Source organism: Aythya fuligula, chromosome 1 (assembly GCF_009819795.1).
Source record: "Aythya fuligula isolate bAytFul2 chromosome 1, bAytFul2.pri, whole genome shotgun sequence".
Taxonomy (NCBI): domain Eukaryota; kingdom Metazoa; phylum Chordata; class Aves; order Anseriformes; family Anatidae; genus Aythya; species Aythya fuligula.
The window spans coordinates 153,228,067-153,252,018 of record NC_045559.1 but is presented as its reverse complement, the minus strand read 5'-3'; the positions used below and the strand labels follow the sequence as shown (position 1 = coordinate 153,252,018).

Below are 23,952 nucleotides of genomic sequence, written 5' to 3'. Positions count from 1 at the left end.
CAACCCTGGCAGCATGTTTTTATGAGATGCAGCCTTTTTTGCTGAAGATAATTCTTTGTCCCACATGTTTGTTTTGGGCATCACTACGCATCCTGATTTAACACACGCACCAGTTATATGGCTTAGTAATTCCAATTACCTCGAAGTTTCCCCTTCCCTCTTGAATCAACAGTAAAATCTCCGGTCCTTTTGCCAAACAGTGAAATCCTACTTTGTTTGTAAGCACACGCGTCCTATCTGTAGCATATCAGTAGTTTAAGGCAATCTAGAAGATTTGTACTTATCACCATTTGGAACAGGATTGTTACACTCTATGACTGACAGCAGAATTAAAAGATTTCGAGCTACTGTGAAGTGTTGGGAATGTTAATGATCTTCTAAAGTCTTTAAAAAATAACAATCAGTTTGAGCTAAGGATGTGAACTGGTACAATAATGCTTAAAAAGTCAGGTAAACATATATAAATAATAATAAAAATCCCCTCTCGGACACCAAAAGGAAAAGTTGAACCAAAAAGATTAAGTTCGCTTATATCAGAGCACTTCTTCACTGTCTTTCATAGCAAGAAAAGCAACCAAAAAAATACCTTCCGACACATACAAAGAGCCTCAGCCAGACTGAATCTCTCTCTGAAATTCTTACGAATTCCACCTTAACCAAAAGGGGAGAAAATTCCAGATTACACTGAGCTGGGGCACGTTAGTGGACTTCCATAGGACTCTACGGCTTTCTAGGAGCTGAAAGTGTAACTGAGAGCAACCCTATAAAGAACAAAGAGAAGTCAAATGGAGAAGAGCTGATTTAAACCTGATCAACATTTTGTATGTATTAATTTCAGTCAGACATACCAAAATACTGCAAGAAAACAGACATTTCTGACTTTCTATCACTAAGCCACAACCTGCAGAAAATTTTAGGTATATTAAGAGGAAGACTGCATCTTACAGGACTTGTGTGCTCTAGACAAAGAATACAGATTTCCACTAAGCGAAAGCTGGCTTTATTTTTCTGAAAAGTCCTATATTGAGAATGTCACTATTCCACATGTCATTGAAAAAAAAGAAAGCAATAGCCCAGTAACAGAAGTAATATCTGTATCTGCCATTCAAATTAAGTATAAAAAATAAAAGAGAGAAGATGAACAAGAAAAAGAGAATAGCACTAAAGGACACACAAGGAAGCAAGATGACAAACGTAGTGAAATCACATTTTTCACTATTATTTTATCCTCTTATGTTAAATATGGGGTTACACCTTCCAATTTTATTAGTACAGCCAATACTACATAAACATAAACCCTAAAATACTTTAAAAGTTGTATTATGTTCCCACAGTGATTTGTTTTGTTACTGCAGTGATATCTGCTGGCTTGATATTAATATGTGGAAAACGAGATACACGTCGATTTTTATAAAAAATTCTGTGCACTCATGTAAACAGGAAAAAAAAATGGGGTGAAGAAAAGGATTGGGATGGATTACAGATGATTTTGTGAAAAGAGATCTTTAGCCTTCCTCATAAACATTGAGGTCCATGTAAATGGTAATTTATCTCTCAGCAGTAACTCTGGACTCTATGTGCCTTATCTGATCCACATATGAACGACATGAGGACGTAGGCAGCTCATATGATGCAAGACATCCTTCAGTTCAAAGGTAGATGATGACAGGTCCAGAGCAAAGACCAGCCATAGCTTTGGCATAGATTATCTCCACTGCTGGTCGCCATCAAGAAGACTAATTGGCTACTGGGATTTAACAATCGAGGCATTCAATGACAGAGGAGCAAAAGGTCAGTGAAGAACTGCATTATTTAGACAAGTGTCTATGCTAAACTCACGGCTCCTGCAGGTTGGTCCTGGAGGCACAAGTGCAACCCAAGCCTCTCCCACCCCTCTTCTTTTTGGGGAGGGGGGAGGGATGGACGATGACAGGGTGGGCAGAATAGACAGGGTTTTTTTTGTTTGTTTGTTTCTAAAGTAATCCCTTTTGAATTCAACAGATAAAAAAGGCAAAATTGAAAGTACATACAAGTATCAAGTGACTACGCTAGAAATTATTATTTTTACAAGGATCATTTCAATCTTCTCTCAAATTAGAGTTCAAAAGCAACCAATAATAATAATAATAATAATAAGCCCTATTTTTCTTTCAGTTTTAATTGGCTTTTCATTATGTACTAGCAGATGCTGTAATGTGCATCTTGGGAATGTACAGCTAGAATTTTAGTTCGACAGGGAAAGTTCAGTGAGATTTCAGTAGTCAGGTGCCAGTAAGAAACTTTTTTATTTTTTTAAACTATGCTTTTATCATTTAAATCTCAGCATAACTGCAGAGTTTTCGGATATAACCATCATACACAACTATCAGGACTCACCAGAAGGGTAACCAAATTGCGTCTCCAAGATATGGGTTTGCATACCAGGCTATAAAGAACTTGCTGACATTTAATGCAGATCTCACCACTGGTTGTGTTATCATGATGTATTTTATGATTATATTTCACATACAAACACACACAAAGAACTATTACAAACACAAGGATCTCTTGAAACCATCTTGCACATACGTACATACGTACAAACTTCAGTAAACTGAAAAAAAACACAACAACAACAAAAAAAATCCCTACCCCTCATAGGAATCACAAAATAACAAAGTCATTGTTAAACTAAAAGATACTGGAATTCCTTCTACACACTTTCCCTGACATCTTCACACAATAAAATGCAGGGGTCAGCGGTACTGAAACAAGCAACGGCAGTTCCACCCTTTTGCACATATGAAACCAAGTGACCCAAGCTATTATTCCAGTCTGAGGCACTTTTTGTTCCTAATATCCAGATGCAGCAGCTTTCTTTCTTTTTTTTTTTTTTTTCTCCTCCTTTTATTTTATTTTATTTTAAAAAGAAATGACTGTGGACACCTCCTTCACATTTTCCTTTTCTTCAGCATTTTCACTTCATAAAGCTGCAGTCAATGTGTTTTGTGTGTGGTGAGAAGGGAATGGCACATTCAGTGGTGGTCTCAGCCACAGCCTACATTGGTGGCTCAAGTAGTCTCAGGATTAGGTCTTTGTGTGTGATGAAAGGATATGAAAAGTCAGTTATTTAAACGCAGTCAAGCTGTTGATTTTGGGGAGGAAAAAGGTTTTGCAATTCAGTTTTCCTCAATAAATCACTGCCCTTTTCCAAGGGCAGCTGCAGATAGTTCACATGTTCACAGTGTTCTCCAGAAACAAAACAAATCATGATTTTCCCCCCCTCAGTCCAACACAGGGGAAGAAATCAAAGTGAAGGGGCCATTGCATGGAGTTACTTAAATTCACTAGAAACTAAAGCAGAGGATCAACTCTCTTAAAAGGTAATGAGATCAATGAAGAATTAAAAGGACAAGAAGGTACAGGGGAAAAAAAAGCCACCCTTTAAAACTTATAATATAATTAACAGAAAAGAAGAATACACTCCAGCACTGGAATACACTTCAGCATCCTATATATATCCTGTCAGTTTATAGATACAATTTCCAACTAACAGCACATCACTCTGCGTGCTCATCCTCCATCACCCTGAGACCCCATTTCAAAGACGTTAAGCCTCTACAAATCTACCTCAAATCAAAGTGGGAGTCAGGTACTGAAAACAAGCCTGTGATGAGCCCTCACATATGTAGCACCCACGTTACCAGCCACTTACGAATATCCAGGCTAATGTGTATAAAACACTACTGAATGGATTGGATTCCTCATTCCTAATACTTTCTCATGAAATTCTTTTATTCTGTTCCTTGATGGATATTCTCTCGAGCTAGCACAGTGTGTTTTTATCAATGCTGCACTGAGCTACGCATTTATAACATGCATTTTAACCATGATATTTCAAACTACAAGCCCCACACCTATCTGCATCAACAGGGCTGAAGGCAGAAGGAGGAACAACAGCTGGTTAAAACACTCGGGACATCAGCTGGTATTTTCAGAGGAGCCTAAGAAAATTAAGTAACAATTTCCCAGTCATCTGAAATGGCACCTGACTTCCTTAGGGCCCTTTGAACTTATTTATAGGATGCTGAAGTTCCTATCAACCAAATAAACCATTTCTGCCATTACTTATATTTGGGTAGCACTTTGAAGCTGTTGTTAGGCCTGCCCTCTGATTAAGCTAATAAAAATATAAATATAGCATACAGATCTAAATGAAGTAGTTGTTTAAATCCTCTTAGAAGGTTTTAAAGCACTGTAATGGCATTTATACAAGCAGACTCATACCTGAAGAGATTTAAGATATGTCAAAAAAGGTAACACAGAAGAGGAAAAAGGAGAAGTGAGGCTAAGGAGGTTAACAGCACTAAAGCAAGGGATTACAAATATGCAAGCTCACCAGCAAAAATACACCACCACTGCCAAACAAGTTCATTCAGCTCTTTGATTATCTGAGAAGCAACCTTCAAAACCTTAATTAAAATCTGATTTTGCAAACATATTTAGTGTTGTATTTAGTAAAACAGCAAGCATTGTAGAGAACACAACATTGCGTTTTATTTTTCACACAGAAGAGCTTCTAGAAGATAAGACAGGCTCATTTAGACCATTTGCGGGACTGAGGACTGTTTCTTTTTTAATTTAATGAGCTCTGAACTGGGCTGTAAATTTACAATTTAAGGTATCTCAGTTGAAGTGTGTAACTTACGTTTGGTTTCCTTTCAGTTTCTTTTTAGCTGCTACCCACTGAGCTCTGTTCAACAGCCACATAGTTAAATATAGCCATAAACATGTTCTCATAAAAGAGACTTCTTTTTGACTTATAAATCTTACAGATGCAGTAATTTCTACAAATAGATAGTCAACTGCACTAACATGACATTTCTCATAAGCTGTTAAATTCCTAAGTTAAGATGAAAAAGTGACTGCCTCCTCCTAGGAAGGGTCTCTTTCCCTCAGCCTCTCCAAAGACAGGTATGCTGTATTTTAGTGCACTTAAAACCTAAGGAAGAAAGGATGGAAGGAAACTCTAGACAGAGTGAGAGTTGCTCGTTTGGGAGCTATTGTGAAGCAGCAGTTCCACAAAGTCCAACCAGGTTTTCAGAAAAACACACAAGACCTATGATGCATTTTTAAGCTTGCCACCGACCTTCTAGTTTTGCTTTAATGGCTAAGCGTACAGTATCCATCCACTGTCTTGAACATAAGTGATTGTTTCTTCTTCATTGGTCCTTTGGAAAATGTAAAAATTTGATTCTTTTACTTTAAGGAATTAATTTTCATCCAGTATAGCTGTCTAGACTAATCATGCTCATTATGACTGTAGTGCAGTGTATAAATCTTATTAGGGACTCAAAAAGAACATTATCAATTTTTAGCATTGCCTTAAAATCTGCGCTCAATGTAATTATGAAATTCTCCAAACTAATAGATTTTAATTATTAATTTATAGGTATTGAAATGGGCTCACATTGTAGTTTTCGAGTGCCCAATCATGCCGTGTTTATTTGTGCAGAAATGATGCACACACTCGCTAATATAGTAAAAGGCTGGAATGCTTCACAATGGTCTCAGCAATAACTCAGAAAAAGGAGCACTTCTTCAATGCAAATCCGCTCAAGAAAAGCTTCTACACACAAAGTAAGATGAACCAGTTACTGCATTGTTTATGAAGTTTCACTTGATTCCTCCTGACAACCATTTAAACAATGAATGTTGGGAAATGTCTCTCAGAGAATCAACGACAATGGCCGGGATCAGAGCTTTTATATTTAGCTAATACTGTTTTTAGAAAGGAGAAAATATTTCTTCCTGAAGGGATTATAGGAGGTCTTATAGAAGACACCTGCAAACAAAACAACCGACAAAAGATCTCTATCATAATTGATAACAGTTATCCTTTGTAGAGATCTGTGCTTCTTCAGAAATAAATGTTACATCTTTGCTATCGAATTTCAAAAGGCATCAACTAATCAGCAAGCCGGCTGATCAAGAATTAGAAGTTTTCAAAAACCTGCCAAAAAGGAAGTGTTTTTGTCTTATGGATAGCAGCCTATTATTAAACAGCAGCAAGTTCCTAAGTTTTCTCCCTGATGCCAAAGGGTACAGAGCACTATTGGAGCATACTGGACATATAACATCTTCTTTTAAAAAAGAAAACTTATCACTTAAAACACAAACTTTTGTATTTTAACAATATATATATATATATATATTTTTTTTTTACATAATTTTTGACATTTTTTTAAATAGCGTAGTTAAAAGAAATGCCTGAAGTAATCAGCATGAGGGGAGATGCAGTTTACAGGATGAGCTTGAAAGAAGAAAACAATCGCATTCACAGTAACAGCCTTCACTCTTCTATCCCAGATCAGTAAAGTTTTGGTAATCATGTACTGCCTGGACTATGTGTTCACTGGTCAAATTGCTAGGCTTTCCAATTCAGTCGTAGATGTGGTCCTCTGCTCGTGTACCACGCACACAGGTTACGTCCTTCCCCAGCTTGCTCCTGGAGCAAAGCAGCTGGTCCTCTCAGAAAACAACAACAAAAACCACTGTGTAGTTCTCAAGACAATTTGCTTCAGGGTCTGCTCCCAAAAGGAAGTATGGACGAGACCACACCAATTTTGTCTCCCTCTGCTTACACAGAGTTCTCTAACATTTTCCCAGCAAATTTTGCATCCTCAGACAACCCCGCATGCCTTTAAACCACATGACAGGGCATGCAAAACACCCACTCAGTTTCTTGCAATAAAAACACCATGCAAGTGGGCTGCAACACAACTCTCGTGTTATTACATTATTATAAATGCACAGAACGAAGGAAAAAGGGTTAATCATTTTATTTCAAGATTTCAGGACCCAGAGGATGCTCTGGCCAAGACTGGTATGTAGAATGTACATTATCCAGTCTTCTATAAAGACGACAAACTTGTGTAAACACAAACCCCTCTGCATTGCTTAGTCTAATAGAAAAGGACCTTTACGCAGAAGAAATGGTTTTGACTTTGTGGATATAACCCCTATGTAAAGAGGAGAGGATAAGGATTGCACAACAGCCTGAACTTCCAGACAAATAGAAAGACATTTATGTATTGTCCAAAGAGAGCTGAAATAAAGTATTCTATCTAATAAAGGCCAGTTAATAAGACTGAAGAAAATTTGGAATCTCTGTAAACAGTAAAAAATGAGTAGTATACTATAAAAAGATGTTTATATTTTACTTTCAGGAAATAATTTATCAGGGACTTAAAATTCCAAGTCTTAATATTTGCAATAAGCAACTCCCTAACTCACAAAAAAAAAGGGGTGGGAGGGGGGGGGAGAGGGGGAAACAGCAGCAAGAAAAACAAACAAACAAACAAAAACAAACACCACCACCAACAACAACAACAAAAAAAAAACACACAGCACTTGCTGCAATTGGTAGGTAAAATACCTTCCTTTCTTCCCCCAAGTGGTATGTGGCACTTGTAAAGCTTTGAGAAACATATACTTCAATTTTAAGAGCTTTACTAAACTAGGAAAAAGAGTTTACCTTAAGAAGTGTCTTTTTACTAACTCTTTGGAACCTTCTCCTCCCCCGTGTCTAGAGTTCAGCATTAGCAATGTCATTAAGCTGCTTTTAAGAAACCTAAAATGTCTTTGGTTTCAGTTTGAAAACATCAAAAACAAGGTTGAAATCCTGATTAAGTTATCTCTAACAGATGAAGTAAAGTTAGCATTAACACCTTAAGAAACATTTCTGACAGGAGCATTACAGGTCTGATCGACTATGTGGATCCAGATGATCCACTGTCATTTCTTTCTCTAGCCTCTATGATTCTGTGTATTCTGTGATTCATGTTACTTTGATACATTATGATCTTTTCTTTTTTTTTTCCTTGCAGCTTTCTGCAGAATTTTATAAGGAGGATTAATAGTTACTGCAACAGTAAAACTACCTTGGTGTCATATATAATCCTTTATCCTTTCATCATCATTGAAATCTCAGTGCTTTGTCCATCTTTTTTTGTCTGCAGCAACTTATTTCACTTGTTCCTATTAAGGCTATTATATTCACACTATTACTACTAATCTTTTCTTTGTAAATAGCCACACCTATTTTAATCCAAAATGGTGTGGTAAGCATTTGATTCTTTGTGGAAGTAGACACATAATTAGGTTAATCTGTGCTATCTTTTCATGTGAGTTGATTGTTTCTTTACTATGGACATATTTCTTATAACAGCAATAAGCTTGCCAGATTGCTTGGAGGCAAATCAGGAGCAATTTACCAAGCATGTAGCTACTATGAACTGAAATCTTGACATAATAGCAAGCTGTGTATAGCCACTCCTACCTGCCAGTTATTACTCATGTTATCTTTTTACTGACACATTAAATTTCAACCGCACCTTTCTTTCACAAACAAGCAGTTTCCTTAAACTAAACTACATCTGTGACAAATAGCTGATTTTCACCAAAGCTTACAGGAATCTAAATTCAGCATGCAGTGCAGAAGCAACTGAATTACCTGCACAAAGTCCAAAAACGTCAATGGAAGCAAGTCATCCAGATGGCCAATATCTTTTGAGAAACGATTTAAGATTCTTCCTACAGAAATAGAGTTGGAGAAAAAAAAAGGAAAAAAAAAAGTAAATACAATTCCTTGAAAGATCAAAATATCTTAAACACACCATGTTTTACCAGTTTAGTAACAGCTAAAAGGAAACAGCTGGAATCTAAAGATAAAAAGACACCTTTTGAAAACATTATGGAAGGAGATCTTTTACAACCAGTGCAATGTATTTGAAGAAGAATACTTTTTAACAAATGCCTTTCACTCAAATACAAAATATTACTTGAAAGTTGATTTTATTTTTTTTTCTAGCAGTTTATGCTAATAGTTCAATATAATTTAACAGGCAAAACACAAAAGCTTTCTGTTTTCAATGTGTGCAGGTAAAGAGGTTTGCAGTACAGGCACCGTAATACAAGTTTCATCAAGTAACATCAGTCACAATCTGTTCCTGCCCTTGACTGAAACTCACTCATGCATGTATGTCTTAGATAGATCATAGTTGATCTAAATGATCCTTTTTAGTATTTCTGTTCTCATCCCTTCACCATTATGTGAATTCAAATCACAGGCATTTCTGAAATAAAATTTGAGATAGATTTGTTTCCACGCAGCCTTATATTTATACTTATTCAAAACCTTGACAATACTGATCTTCATTAAAACTAATAAAACAATTTTTAATCTGCTATCACTGAAGCATTTACACTCCTCTATTTTCCCAAGTTCTACTTGAGTGAAAAAAATCAGAGCAATAATTCTTTAATAATTAAAGTCACAACACTGCCACCCATAAGTGGATTAGTATCTTTCTCTATTGATGCCTCGACTCACCAGGAAAGAAACTAAGCTAAGGATGGGAATCTGTCCTTTTATAAGGTGTGCAATGCCTGTACATGCACTCGCATTGCATTTTTATCTGCATATATCTTGATTCAATTATTACTTCTAACTGGTACAAACACATTCACTTCACTGGCAACAAAAGACTTTTTTTTTCTTTTTTCAAAGGAGCTCATTAGACTGAAAGTAGTTTTTTTAAAGTTTCTATGCAGTACGTTGGAGACGTAATTCAGAGATAAGAGCCTACACTGAAGCTACTGAAGTAACTTCTGTAGCAACCGTCACTCTATTTTTGTGCTCATAGCTGTCTTGGAATTACAGATTTTGTTGCATAACACTGATATATATATATATATTTTTTTTTTAAAAGGAGTTTTTGTTCCACACCAACCAATATCCAACACAATCCTCTCCTCAGGCCTGGGACATGACTCCGAAGAAAGATGCTGGTGGCGAACAGCTTGTTCTGCTCTTACCAAGGCAGTTCCTTCAGCAGACAGCAGGAGGATTCACCCCATTTACAGCCATTGCACACAGAGAGGAAGGGTATACAGCAGCACGAGGTTTAGCAAAAACTTTCATCAGTTTCTACTGATTTCATTTATGTTATGAAGGGATAGATATATCAGAAGGAACACCAAGGAAATTTTTTTTTCAAGCGTCCTTTTCCTGTGACTTCCTTACTTGGAGATTGCCCATGGAAGAGTAGGCACACCATGCACACATGCTTGAGCTAAGAATTCTTAACATCTCGAAATATCACATTCCAGGCTATTTTCCAAAGAAACTAGACTTCATTGGCAAAAAGATGTATCATCCAAAGAGGTGAAATGCTTCCTTCAGGAAGGGTTTCCCTTAGCAGCCTGTCTTGGAGGGCAGATGAGGGAAACAACGTGGCAGCATAGTTGGGCTCAGGATATCAGCTTTCTATCCCCATTTTAACCTCCTGTCTCCTGAACAACCTCGTTTTACATTACAAAGGGCAGAGAAAGGGGAGGTTAGCAGTGCCCAGCCCTTTGGTGAAATGCCATGAGAGGCACCAAGGACAAACTGCACACAGGAGGAAAGGCTCTGTCCCACAGCCTGGAAATCTTCACTTAATTCAGTCTTAAAATCTTCCTTCACCTTTTAACCCCAAAGAAGTTTTATTTGCCACGACTGCAGAGCACTGGCAGCCCAATATAAGACGCTGGTCTGCGAAGGCTGTCTGACATGGCAGTGGGCCATGGCTGCCATATCGCTTAGGCCGGGGCCGCCATGTCGCTGGGGTTGCCCTGCAGCCAGGGCACAGCTTGGGTCACTACCAGTGCCCTGGGGAAGCGAGCACCATCTTCCTCGCCCCCACAGTCCCTCCTGAGGAACAGCACATCCTAACCCCTTCCTAGAAAAGTGCTTACACTCCCTTTGGACAGCGAGGACAAGGCCTTAGGGGCTAGAGGAGAGAAACCCTTACAAAGTGCTCACTGTCAGAAGCGATTTAACTCTTTTGTACTTTCACTTCCAGCAGCATCCTGGAGTTCAGTTCCCATTTTTCCCCCACCTGAGATATCTCCTGATCAATCACCAGTTAAAGTTGCTCAAGGAGGAATTTTGCAGGTGTTGAGTTTGGGTTCGGGTTTTGGCAGTTGTTTGGAAGCTGTGACCATCTTCAACCATTTCCTGAATAAATTTCATTTTTGCAACAACGAATTTTAGGCTACAGATCTGCCTTGGCACTTTTGGTTGATCAGAGCCAAGACATATATAAATGAGAAGTGCCTAATGTTGGCATTCATTCTGGACACGAGGGGTGGTTGTGGTAATTCTTCTACCTCTTCTGGTGAAGCAGTTTGAGGAATACAGTGACAAAAGCTCGGTCTCAGTACTCCTCTGGTCTTACTCTTTCCTCCATGTATCCACTAACAATTACTCAAGATCCCACGAGTCATCAAGTTGCTAATTAATTGCCAAAACGGTATTTTTGGCCGTCGCCTTTAAGCAAGGTTACACTCAACAATTTCATTTAGTGCCTCCACAGACTGTGTTTTGACAGAGCTACAAGCTACCACCACTAGGAAAGTGGAAATTACTCTGACGTTATCAATAAAACATGAAAACATCTTTTAATCTGCCTAATCCTCTTTAAAATGTAAATACAGTAATTCTGTAAAATGACATGGACTAAAATATGAGTGAGCAGAAGAAATGGTGTACAGAAGACAAAACTTGAAAATAGTGGAACCTTTTACAATCCACCTCATACAATTAAAATGGTTTAAACACGGGGAACATGAATCAGCTGGTTCCCAGATAAATACTGAGGTGAACCTCTGACAGCTGAATTTTATTGCTTTAGAATTCTCAAGTTATTGGAAAAAAAAAAGAAAAAAGTTGTCTACAGTCTATTTAGTGCTTGCACATAGTATTTACAGAAAACAGCCCTTGAAATCATTACGTCTAAGCAAACACCTTGTTTCTTGCTAAGAGGTCTGCCTCTCCCTCTCATGATGCTGCTGTTATTCTGGTGATAATTGCAATAAAAAGAAAGCCATGTATTTCTATTTTTGTTGATGCTGGTTTTCAATAATATTACCCATCTGAGTGTATAAGGGAAGACACAGGACTGGAGATTTATTTCAGATCCTGCTAATAAGGATGTAACTGAATTGGCATTTTATTCAGCATGTTCTACACAGAAGAAAGCTAATGGTAACCCACTTAAGTAAGCGAGTTCCAACACATGAGAGCAGAGAGCGCAATACAGATCTAAGAAGTGCTGTACTTTGGAAATACCCACAAAATACCCCACAGCCATCATGGTGTTGCATTGAGAGCAATTGCTACATTTACAAGGATGTCTACAAGTAAATAAGGTCTATTTTGCAAGGTATGAAGAAACAACTGGTCCCATTTACTGGAAGCACAGCACATCAGTGGCATGTTTATGCATTATTAACCATGCAAGAGAAAATCTTCCAGACAGGAAAGTTACAGGAGTCACTTTGAGTCAGGTCTCAAAATGCTTGCAATTATGACTACAGTTTCTACCAGTATTTGCAAACCTAACTTTCTGGAGATGGTTCTTCAGACCAAAGAAACTGTTGCACCTGCTATTCAAGGACAGAATCTGCGCAACTCATGTTAATAAATAAATAAGTAAATAAATAAATAAATAAATAAATCTCTCCAAAGATTCTAACATCCTGTTCTCCCAAATCCACAGACTATCAACATCACCTTCACACAATACTTAATACTTAAAAAAAAAAATAATGTAAATAAATCCTGAAGTGAGCTTTCCTTAAGTGAGCGACACATGCCAAGAGCCGGTATTTCTTAAACCTAAGATGGTATTTTCAATTCACAAAAATCTTCCAGCTCACTGAATGCTTGCCCCCTTTACTTATCCCAGAGAGTTTCAGTCTGAGCTTTAAAAGGACAAAAGAAATACTAAGTCTAAAAGTCGTAAGGCGATTGAAATTTCATTAAACAGCTACAAAAAAATAAAAATAAAAATCAAGAGCTGATAATGCTGATGTTACAACAGCATCCAGATTTGCAGATATGATCTGCTGCTTTAACCATTCTCAAGCCTCCACTTAGTGTGCTGTGTCAGTAGCGAGCTGCAGAAGGGAACGTGCTCTACTCAACAATTCCCTGTTTGTTTTTACATCGAGTAACTTAATCAGAACACACACTGTTGTTAGATTTCTTCCAAAGTAATTAAATAACTATTCAATGCCAATTAATCTCAGTTAAATAAGAGTCTGTCACCAAAGTGCTATGTACACATTTGAGACTATTTAATGGTCAAATACTTGGCAGTATCAAAGTTAAACAATGATTCATTAAACCTCCTCCACTACACAATAGTTAGGCTAAACTTGAAGTGAAAGAATCAAAACTCTTTTGTTCTCCATGAAAAAGACATCTAACCTCAGTAAGTGATACTCTTTTCTTACTAACTCTCTAAACTGCTTTAATTGCATGAATCAGAATGTGTTCAGGTGCGATATACCCACTTTGCTGCTGCAGGTGCCTACTGATACTTTGGAATCGATGTTCAAACCTATCATCCAAATAATGAAAACACTTGACAGTGTACCACACCTACTTAAAATGTTTATACATACTTCACGATGAAAGAAATATAATCCAAACTGAACCAACACTTGTGATGTAAACACCAGAAAAGAGGAGGATTTTTTTTTAAGCCAGAAACTAGGATCCTCCACAGGAAAAGCCAAATGCCACCAATAGCATTCGCTATTGTGCAACCCAAATTCCAAGCATCAAGGACCCTAAGAGCTGCTGTACATTATTTCTAAATGTATTTGGCATTTCCAGTATTCTTTGTTGGCCGCTGCATTCACTGAAATTCTTCTGTGTAACAGAATAAAGCGGACAGATTGATTTTATATACCTTGCAAAGCCTTTCTACCCACTTTCTTCCCCATACATTGCAGAAATACCTCTCTAGTCCACTGATTCATCTCTTTGGAAAAGAAAAAGGTTTAAAGAGCAGGACCTTCTAGGGATGGAAAGGTTTTGCCACTTGTGTGTGTGCGTGCACGGGTGCACACATTTCGAATGTTTTCCCCCCTCAGATCTCAGGCTAATCCCCAATCCAGGCAATTTTAAATGTATCACACTTTAGTTCGCTACACATTTTATTAATAAATACTGCTTTGCGTAGTAATCTAGACAACTCCATAGCAACTGGTCTAAATACCAATCTTCTTGCTACAAGTACACCGCATTTGCCCGGGAAAAAAAGTATTTAAAATCTCTTCATCTAGTGTAACAGTGAAGACAGGGATGCTTCCCCACTGCCCAGTCCCCGTGAAGAAAAAGTGACAAATTAAACACCATTATCTCCTGCTCCCCACTGCAAAGGAGCAGAAACCTGTCTGAAAGCAGCTTGCACTGCTAGGAACAGATTCAATAAGGTACTTAGTCATATCTGCACAAATAATGTGCACTGCGACTCTAACTGTGACTGCACACTTGCTCCAAATCAGTTGTGCCACAGAAACGCTCTCCTGGTTTAAGGCAACTTTAATTTGGAGGGACAACACTTCACAGCTACCTACTTTAATCAGCAAGGAGGAGAAAGCCCCCGTGCACCGTGCTCTGCTGACAGCAGGCTCCGGAGTGGTGCTGGAAACAGGGATGCAGAGCAGGGCGACCACCTTACGGTGCTGTCATCATTCTCCATCCTGTGAAGGTGCATTACAACAGACCATCCCTACCTTTTTGACAAGATGAGCTACAGGTAAAGGCGTTAACTTCCCCTAAAGAGAGAAATAATCTACTTTAACAGCCCAAATTACAGACTATAAAACCAAAATATTTTAAACCAGACACATGGCAGTAAAATAATCCTCAGACATGCATGTATAGTAATAAAACAACGCTCAAAGGTGGGAATAAAAGAAATGACTGCGCAGGCTGTTTAAACATGTACCAGTTTAGCTACATTGAACGTTTCCCATTCTGTCAGGAGCATAAATCGACAGCTCCCCGCCTATCTTGCTGTTAAGCTATGGCATACTGTGACTGATAAGTCTTCACCCATGCTCAATTCATACACACACAAGGAAAAGAAAAAATGGGGGGGAAAAAAGTACTGTAACTACAAGGAGCCTTCCATTCCATCAAAGCAGTGACAAAAGTGGATTGTCCATATCAAATGTTGGCAGGAAGCAGACATTACATCAACCTTGTAAAATACAACTATGAAATCAACAAAGTAATTAAAGATGGATTACTGACTTTGAAAGGAATCGTAAGTTTGTGAAATATTTCTTCAGAAAGAAAACTGGAAATGCATCTCCTGCATAGCTGTCAATTACAGATCTGCTCCGGCTTTTTTTCCATATTTCTACAAAGAAACGTCAATAGGTCTGTTATCTTTTTTTAATGTATGTTTAGCACCACATGTCCACATAAACTGCCATATACAGCATTACTGTCTTCCCCACAGGCATCCTATAAATATAAATAAGAAATGCTACCCCATTTTTTTTTTTTCCTTCAGCAGCCTGACTCTGACAGGAATATTATCACTTTCTTAGACATTTGTAAATAGGCACGGTGGTGCTGGGCCAAAATATGCTGAGATCATAATATCCATTTATCTAAACTGCCAGCACATAATAAATTCAGGTGGGATGCTTTCTATCCAAATTAATTTACTACTTGAAAAGGACTTTTTACACAAATGCTGTCAAACACGAAAACAGCTTAATAAATGAGAAGAAAATATGAACGCTGTGATTGTTCTTATTTTTGAGTGTAAGTTTTAAATAAAAAAGGGTAACTATTGATGATGGTAAGAAAGGAAAACAGGCTTCTTTGCAAACAAATTTCTATTTTTACTGATAATGGAGATGTCTACATTACTAGAAAACATACACTGATCCCAACTACACAGTTGTTTCTTGAGCTTTCCAGTCCACCAGAATCACTCAGGACTCCAATGAGCTACCAATTAGAATTACCCTGCTTGTAGAAAATCAAAAAACATCAGTGCTCCATCCAAGTCCCACTTATCCCTTCTCTAAATGATGCGGCACAGTTAATTTGTTGGTTTTGTCTTTCCTGATGTCGGAAAAGCATGTGTTTTAACATCGGTTACCACCAGTGAAAGTCTCTCTCTCCATTTAAGATACAATGCAGAAAGCGTATGTAAATTCTTCATTAAAAACAGAAGCACACAAAGAAAAAAATCTCTATGAAAAAAATTGTAACCTTCCTTCTTTCTTAAATTGATTTCATGCAAAGTCTCAAAATACTTTCTGCACTGCATTTGCCTTTCATATTGTATGTCATTACCAACTAACCATGTTAGCTCTCATTTCAGCATTCATAACAGAATTCACGGTACGTTTTTAGCTTAAGTGCTACACCCTATTCAGTAACAAAACAATTTATTTTACAAAAGCAAGATAGATCTGGGATAATATATCCATTAGCAATTTAAGAAATATTGATCAGTGTAATATCAGCTCCTGTGACAGTAACTGGCATTCACAGCTTTTTATTTTTCACAGTACTGTGAAAGGAAGTATTGGAATCATTTAAAGTAACAATCTTCTGGCTATATAACACTGCTTTATCCTATAACCCAAGTACAAAGCCACATCGCCACTTCGTAATTAGAATGACAATGAAAGCGGGCACCTGATGTGGCACACATTGCCTCCCTGCCTTCCCCCCCAGAGTAATTCTGATTTTTTTCATATGTAATCTGCGATGAAGATTGCTGGAACAAAGTTCTAACAATTCCACGAGTTAAATTCTGGATATTTTCTGCCTTTTTTTTTTTTTTTCTTTACACATTCGCTGTTCTCCTGAGTTTAATGAATAAAATCTACATTTGAGGATGCTGAAAAAAATATAAAACTAAAACCAAGCCACCAACTGCAATGTCCTGTCAAAATACGTGAAAACACAACTTGATACTGTACTATACAGCAGAAATTAACAAAATAAGACCCAAGACCGAGTTAATAAAGTAAGTATTTATACAGAAGAGGGGCTACAACAGAAGTTGACACTTTCCCCCTTTCCCTCCTGAAGGAAAAAAAAAAAAAAAAAAAGTAACTCCTTGAAAATGCTGAACATCTTTTTCAAGACCAGTGGGTAAGTAGCACCCTATCTACTGAATTTCCTATTGATTTACACCAACTTTTTCTACTTCAGATGCAAATTTATCACCATGTGACAAAGCATAACATAATAGAAACCTGGAAGAGTATATATATGAAATATAGGCCTATGTAGACTTTTTACAGGCCAGGTTATGATTGAACTCTTTACGGAACTATTAAACCACAAACACATCCACCTGTGAAAGAGCATTTGTGTTGTCCAGTTCTCCTTTCTGCTATAAACCCAACTGGGACTGAAATACATCCCAGTTGTTGCTTTGCTGCTTTTGTTTTAAGGCGCCCAATGAGTTGAACTAAAGACATCAGAAATCAGGATGGACTGGTATCTCTGAGGAGTGCTGTTGCTTGAATTTTTACATGACAGGAGAGGAGGTACTTTAGAGCTACTTTCAGGTCTGGGGGGGTTATACATCAATATGCATCAATACAATTAAAACGAAAAAAAAAAAGGAAGAACAAGCCACCTTTCTGGTAAGGTTTTCCAACAGAACGTGGTTTTCCTGTGATATCAAGGAACCCTATAGAGATGGTATCAGAATAGGCTATATATACTGCATTTCAGAAAGGTATCAGGCAAAAAAAAATCACAAAGCTCCTGCAAATCTGCTCATATTTGCTGATTTTCTTACCATCCTTCCCCCCTCTTTCTTAGGCATCAAAGTTAGATGGGGTAAATCAACACTTCAGTCTAACACAACAATAACCAAGTAGAATGTCACTGAATAGAAAGTTTTTCCTTCCTGAAATCTTCAGTGTGGCTGATAGAGTGACCGACCATCCCGAAAACAAGTATTATCCTGTATTTTACCAATCAGATGTAATCAGAAGCTCTCCCACATACTGAAGAAAACAACTCCCATGTACCCTGTTTTCTGCCTTTTCTGAAGCCACGGAAGGGAATTCCATACAGACTAATGTTGGGAAAACTGAGCCAGGACTTCTGGCCTCTATCTAGCCCATCCATTTTGGAGGATAAAGTCTTTGGGCAGCTCAAAGAGCAGAGGCATCTGACTTTGAAAACGCTCATCTTCTGCTTGGCGTGCTACTTTGGTTCGATCATTCTCTTTTCTTTAGCATCGCTTTCTTTTTCTTTCTCTCCTCTCCTGGAAAATGTGAATTGTTTAGCCAGGAACGACTCTCTCCAAAGTTCATTCCATATGTACACATTTAATGAGTCTGGAAATACCTTTTTTTTTTTTTTTTTTTTTAATAAAAGAGCCACTGCAAACCTCCAGGTTTGGCTAGCCAGAAATAACAACAGATGAAACCAGGTAATGTTTTTGGTTTTGTTTTCTTTTTCCCATCTCCCATGGAAATTCATTACTACTGAACCCAAGAGAAATGCTGGTAGAACTACCAGAAAATTAGAACTCTGTGTATTTGTTTGTTATGCAAAAATCAAAGCATTTTGCTTTTAAAATTCTCTGTGTTATTAAAAAAAAAAAAAAAAAAAAAAAAAGAACATCTCCCTCACAAACTCAAAATTTTTGCTTCAATTTAGGACAATTTAAGCCACATCTTAGAGCAAAAATCACAGAAAATTTGGGAACAATGAGACTCGGTATCATTGACAAAACCTCAGAGGAAAAAGATACTGGGAGACTTGTCATCCTACGGCCAAAGCCCTGGGTCAGGCCACTTCCACGAGCAGTGGAGGCATCATTCTCACCGACCACAGAATGTGGGTCACCCACCTCTCTGGTGAGCACGTAATTGCTCCTCTGCAGGCAGTTCTGCAGCAGGCCTCCTTCGGTCATGCCTGTCGAAGCTGTTCTCCCCTTGGATGAATCAGCGAGCAAGTATGGCAGCGGAAGAAGGCAAATGAGTGTTTGCCTGAAGGCTACGGCAATCAGCATGGGAGGGACTTCACCTGGATTCAAATCCCTTTTTTTTTTTTTGTTCCCCTAATTTGGGGCATGGATCCTTTCCTGAGGACTGGGCTGTAGGGTATAAGGAGGGATGACTTCACCTCCTCCTTCAGTTTTGTGATTGGCATCAAATTCCCCTTGCAAATCTCGCCTGAGAAACAAGCAAAAAAAATCTTTTGTCTCAGAACAGCTGAAGGCAACAACCACTTCCCAAGCGTTTTCTTCGAGCAAGAAGTGCTGTCCAAAGGAATCTAGATAGAGTCTGACAATGCATTTCTTTGGGCCATCAGCTTCCAGGGGAGAAAAAAATCACTATAATGTAAACTTCTTTACAGCCCAAACTATAATTAACAACACTGAAGTGGAAATGTGGGGTATAATATACATTCAAATAAGAAAAAGGTAAAATATGACCTCTTCTCTACTGCCTATTAGATTCATTACATTAAAAGAAAGAAATTTTAATAATTAAATGCTAAGCACTGTGAAAAGTTGCATTGCGCTGTATCTGACTTTACTGTACCCCCTCTACTGGGCAACTATTAAAAAGCTTCACCTGATAAACAAAAAAAGAAAACCATACGAGGAGCAAGTAGCTGCAAGTGATGACTGCACTAAACCACCACTGATGTATAAATCAAACCTGAAGAACTTTTAATGTTCGTATAAAAGTATAGCTTAAGTTCATCCCCCTAGAATCCCTGACAGCTGAATGCTGGAGATTTTTTACCTAAGGAAGTAGATTAAATTACTTGAGAAACATATGCTGCTTTTTACCTAAGGATGTAGGTTAAATTACTTAAAAACATATGCCGACGTTTACATTGCTCAAAATTAAGGAAAAATCCGGTATGACCCTATAAAATTCTGGTTTTTATGCCTTTTAAAGAATAAGAAACAAACTTAGAATGGGAAACCGAATTATGCTAACAGCAACATTTCTTCACTTTTTTGTAAACAGAGAAAAGAATTTCACACACATCAAGGAGGGAAAAAAAATGGCTTCTCTGAGCAATCATTCAAGCAAAAGTGACTAAAATTTACAGTCTATTTTGTCTTTGTTCAATTCAAAGATAGACTTCAATGTGAAGCTCTGATTTACAGCTGTCCAGCAGTCTGAACGCCTAAATAAATAAACAGGCAAAAATAGGAGAGTGCAGGCTGTAACAATGGGCTCCTGAGAATGCTATCATTTGTTATTTGCATGACAGAAACTCCCAAAGAAGGCCTAATATATCTGAAGTGGGAGGCAAAGCCACTAGGATGCATGCTGGACAATCACATAGCCAGCGGCGTGCCCTTCCCTCAAGAGTTTCTTGTGTCAGTGAAGGGAAACCAACACAATCGGCTGTAAAAGGAACAAAGAGCAAAGGGAAGATGCAGCAGTAAGCTGGAACATAAAGTTGCAAGACAAGATGTGTGCCTTCTCGTTTATTTTTTATTTTTTTTTTAAATGAGGGAAAACAAAGGGGTCAGGGAATTAATGAGTTTCTCCACCCAGATGTTTAACTCGTGTCAGTTTGCAGATAAATGCGGTTAGGATGATACTGGTATATCTTGAGAGATGATTTGAAGATGAAGGAAAGGCAGCTTGTGGATGAACTTTGCTGCACAGGGAGCAGGAAGTTACAAAGATGTAAGCAAGAAAGATAAGCAGGCAAAACGATGGTGGAGGGTGGAAGAAACACAGGAATGTGCCAACAGCTCCAGTTACCAGGTGCAGAAATAGTAAAAGCTTTGCAGGGAAAGAGGGCTAATGCTGAAATGACGCCACGCTCATTTCTGCACCTCCTGGAGTCTTCTCTCAAAATACACCGGGGCTGTGAGATCAGGAGCCTTCTCTCCATCTGGCCCTGGGGAGGAGCTGCAAGACAGCACTGACAAAAGACTAGCTGGTAGTAACAGTCCCAGAATTTGCCAAACCTGGGATGTTTGGATATCACAAGAGCTTGGCACACATTGATTTGAATTTTACCCCTGTGCAGATCGGCTGTTTGCACATTCCCTCTCCTTCATTCGCTGCCTTCCTCGTTTCGTCTTCATCTTCCTTCAACATTTCTTCTTCTATTCCCCTTCACCGTGGCATGGCACAAGCTCTTGGGCACAAACAAGCATGCTTAAGAACAGAATACCACCCAAGCACAACCAAGGCATGCAGCCAGACAAGGTGAGGTACAGAGGATACTGAGGTAGTGGGGAGGGGAGACGTTCCTTCAGAAAAATAACCCAAGCAGCACCTTATGACATTGACTCAGCTGGGACAAAGCCGATGAGAAGGGAAGGCAAACAGAAGGGGACTGCAAGCAGAAGAGTGGCTGAATTAATGTTTTGCAAATGCAGAGTAACAAAAAAACCAGCCAGATAGGGAAATGGCAACAGCTACGTGAGTCATCAAAGCAACAAAGGGATGCTTTACACTGAAAAACATGGGAAATCCTTACAGCAAATGAGATATCGGGTTGTGAAATAGTTCCCAAATTAAAACTGCGGAAACCACAACGCCATTGTCACTTAAAGAAGGACTGCAAAATGCATTCAGAATACACCACACAGCCATAAGTCATTTGATATATGCTGACTATTCACAAGGTTATACTTAGACAGATGAGGCAAGACTCACAATCTGTTGAGAGCAATGCCTTTGAAGAACAGTTCAGAGGATTTTAGTTTCTTCTTGCATTAAACTGCTCTTACCGGAGCATATTTCACTACACAACTACAAAACTGTAGGGGTAATAGCCTGTTCTGTCTTCAGAGTATACTCCAATTAGTTCCTTTAATTTCATTCACACATGGTCTTAAGCTTTCACAAGGCCGATTAAGATTTCAGGTAGAGAAATTCTCAGTAAAAGCTTTCTTCCTTCCTCCAAAACAAACGTGTCCATCTTCGGGTCTTAACAGTTGACTTTTCCAATTATTTTATGCATTCACTTTGTGTACCTAACTTTAATTTTTATACACATATTTCCTTTTTTAAAATCTTAAAAGCTTATCTGCAGAAACTCTATCAGACACATTCTGAGGGAAGATGAAAGGAGGTTCCAGGGTTGCAAGGAACCGGACAACTGAGGAGCAATGCAACGACAGTAACAAAAGTACTTTCAGCTATTAGTATCTAATGCATTTAAATTTTAAATCTTTTCATGGACCTGAAGCACAAGTTATATTTTTGGAATAAATACTACAGATTTTGCAGAAGATCATTGCTCATAAACTGATTCTAGACTTTTTTTGGGAAAGGCTGTTATAAAACAAAGACATTAATGTTATTCTGCGTTTTAAAAAGGCATTAACAAAATTCCTGATAAAGTAGGATTACGATGGAAAAACACACATCCAATAATAAAATTAAATATCTATAGAAAAATATCTACATTTTTCCTTCCCTCCTCACATAACCGCATGATCGGAGAACTTGCTCCTGTATCAATTTGTGGATACTGTTAAAAATAGGAAACAGCAGTGTAACTTTAACAACACCAACAAAAACTCTATGGAAGGCAAACCATGTCAATAATCCAAGCACTGCTAATATTACAGAGTATTAATTATTAAAAGTTAGCATTGTATATATTTAATTATAATATCTAGAGCACAAGCGTTGGCTCTAATAGTTTTCAAAACGTAGCTCAACTTTATTAGATGCTTTTCATATGCATTCTGAAGTTGGATAATCATACGCCAATAATCCAATGCCTCTTAACTCCCTGAATGTCTGTTTTGTCTGTGGCTGCCTCCAGAGTGGAAGTCCTTAAATAGCAAAATATGAAAGTTCAATTTCTAAAGTTTTTAGTGGTGAACTGTACAGTGGTCACGCTTTCAAGGACAACAAGTTTAAGTGTTTGGATTTTTCTAAAATCCTTCAGGACCTTCTGGACAACTGCACTTTAAAAAAAATGTGTATTTTAATTTTTTCAAAGAAAGACCACTGAAATGTCTCAACATCAAGGTTTTGTGCTCTTTCATAATCTGTTATTTTCCTGCAAAACTGTCATATCACAATTAGTGTGGAAAGTTGTAGTCTCATGAAACAAAAGTCCTTAGAACAGCACTTGATTCACACGTTGAGGTCTACTCCACTTTACAGAAGACTCCTTACTTCAGCAGGGTACCACCACCCTCATACCTTCAGAGGTCCGTCCACAATGGGCCACCCGGCAGGATTAGGACTTGAATTAAGTCAAGATATCACAAGTTACCTGATCGAGAAACTCAAATGAACACTGATAACAAGACTTAGATACGCTGTAAAATAATATTACTAATGTGCTACTGCTTGCACGGGTCACAATCTTTCCTCCTCAGCGCATTCAGGCTCCCAAACGACCATTATGTTGAGAAAAGAAGAACTGAAAGGTTCTGACATCAGAGAATTCAAACTGGATTTGAATCCCATTGAGGAGGTATGACTCATCTCTGAGGTTTAAATTAGATTATCAACAAAGTGAAGCAGCACAGTAAATCTATAATAAAAGACGAATGCCTACAGGAAAATAATTTTTGCCCCTAGTGGCAGATGCCTGAACTTTAAAGGATCTGAGACTAAGCTCTTTGTCTAAGCCTTCCTGACAGAAAACAATTGAAATAATTTCTTTAGTTGGTCCAACTTTGCTCCATATGCCACATGGAAACAATATCTAAACCCTGTAAAAGAAAGTATATTGTCACTTCTAAACCAATTGAGGATCAAACAATTTACAGAAACCAAGACTTATTTTGTTGACAATTAAGCTCTATCACCAAGACTTGAGATTCAATGAAATTTGACAATTGTGAAGAAAGAGGCTTTTGTCTAAGTAAGTCTGAAGCATTTGGAAGAATCAACAGAAAATCAGAAGACCAAATTAGATCGAAGTATCAGAGCCTTTGAGGATAGTCTAGAATTCAGGAATTGAAATAACTGCTTTGCTTTGCTTTGCTCTGTTCCCTCTCTGAATTACTTCGGGTGTTAGAGCAGAAACAGAAATACAGCGAGAGGTAAATTTGGTCTGAGGAGCAAGCATTACACCCACTGCATCTCCTCTTAGATCAACAGTGGGTTTTGTTT

At 38.0% G+C, this 23,952-nt stretch overlaps 1 protein-coding gene across 2 annotated transcripts in view; it reads right to left on the bottom strand.

The window, feature by feature from the left end:
• Positions 1-23,952, bottom strand: part of ABCC4 (ATP binding cassette subfamily C member 4) — a 148,911-nt gene that overhangs the window by 58,868 nt on the left and 66,091 nt on the right. For both annotated transcript variants that reach the window (XM_032192288.1, XM_032192295.1), the window contains one exon: positions 8,495-8,574. In XM_032192288.1, the coding sequence (XP_032048179.1) occupies positions 8,495-8,574 (80 nt within the window). The remainder of the gene's footprint in view (positions 1-8,494; positions 8,575-23,952) is intronic.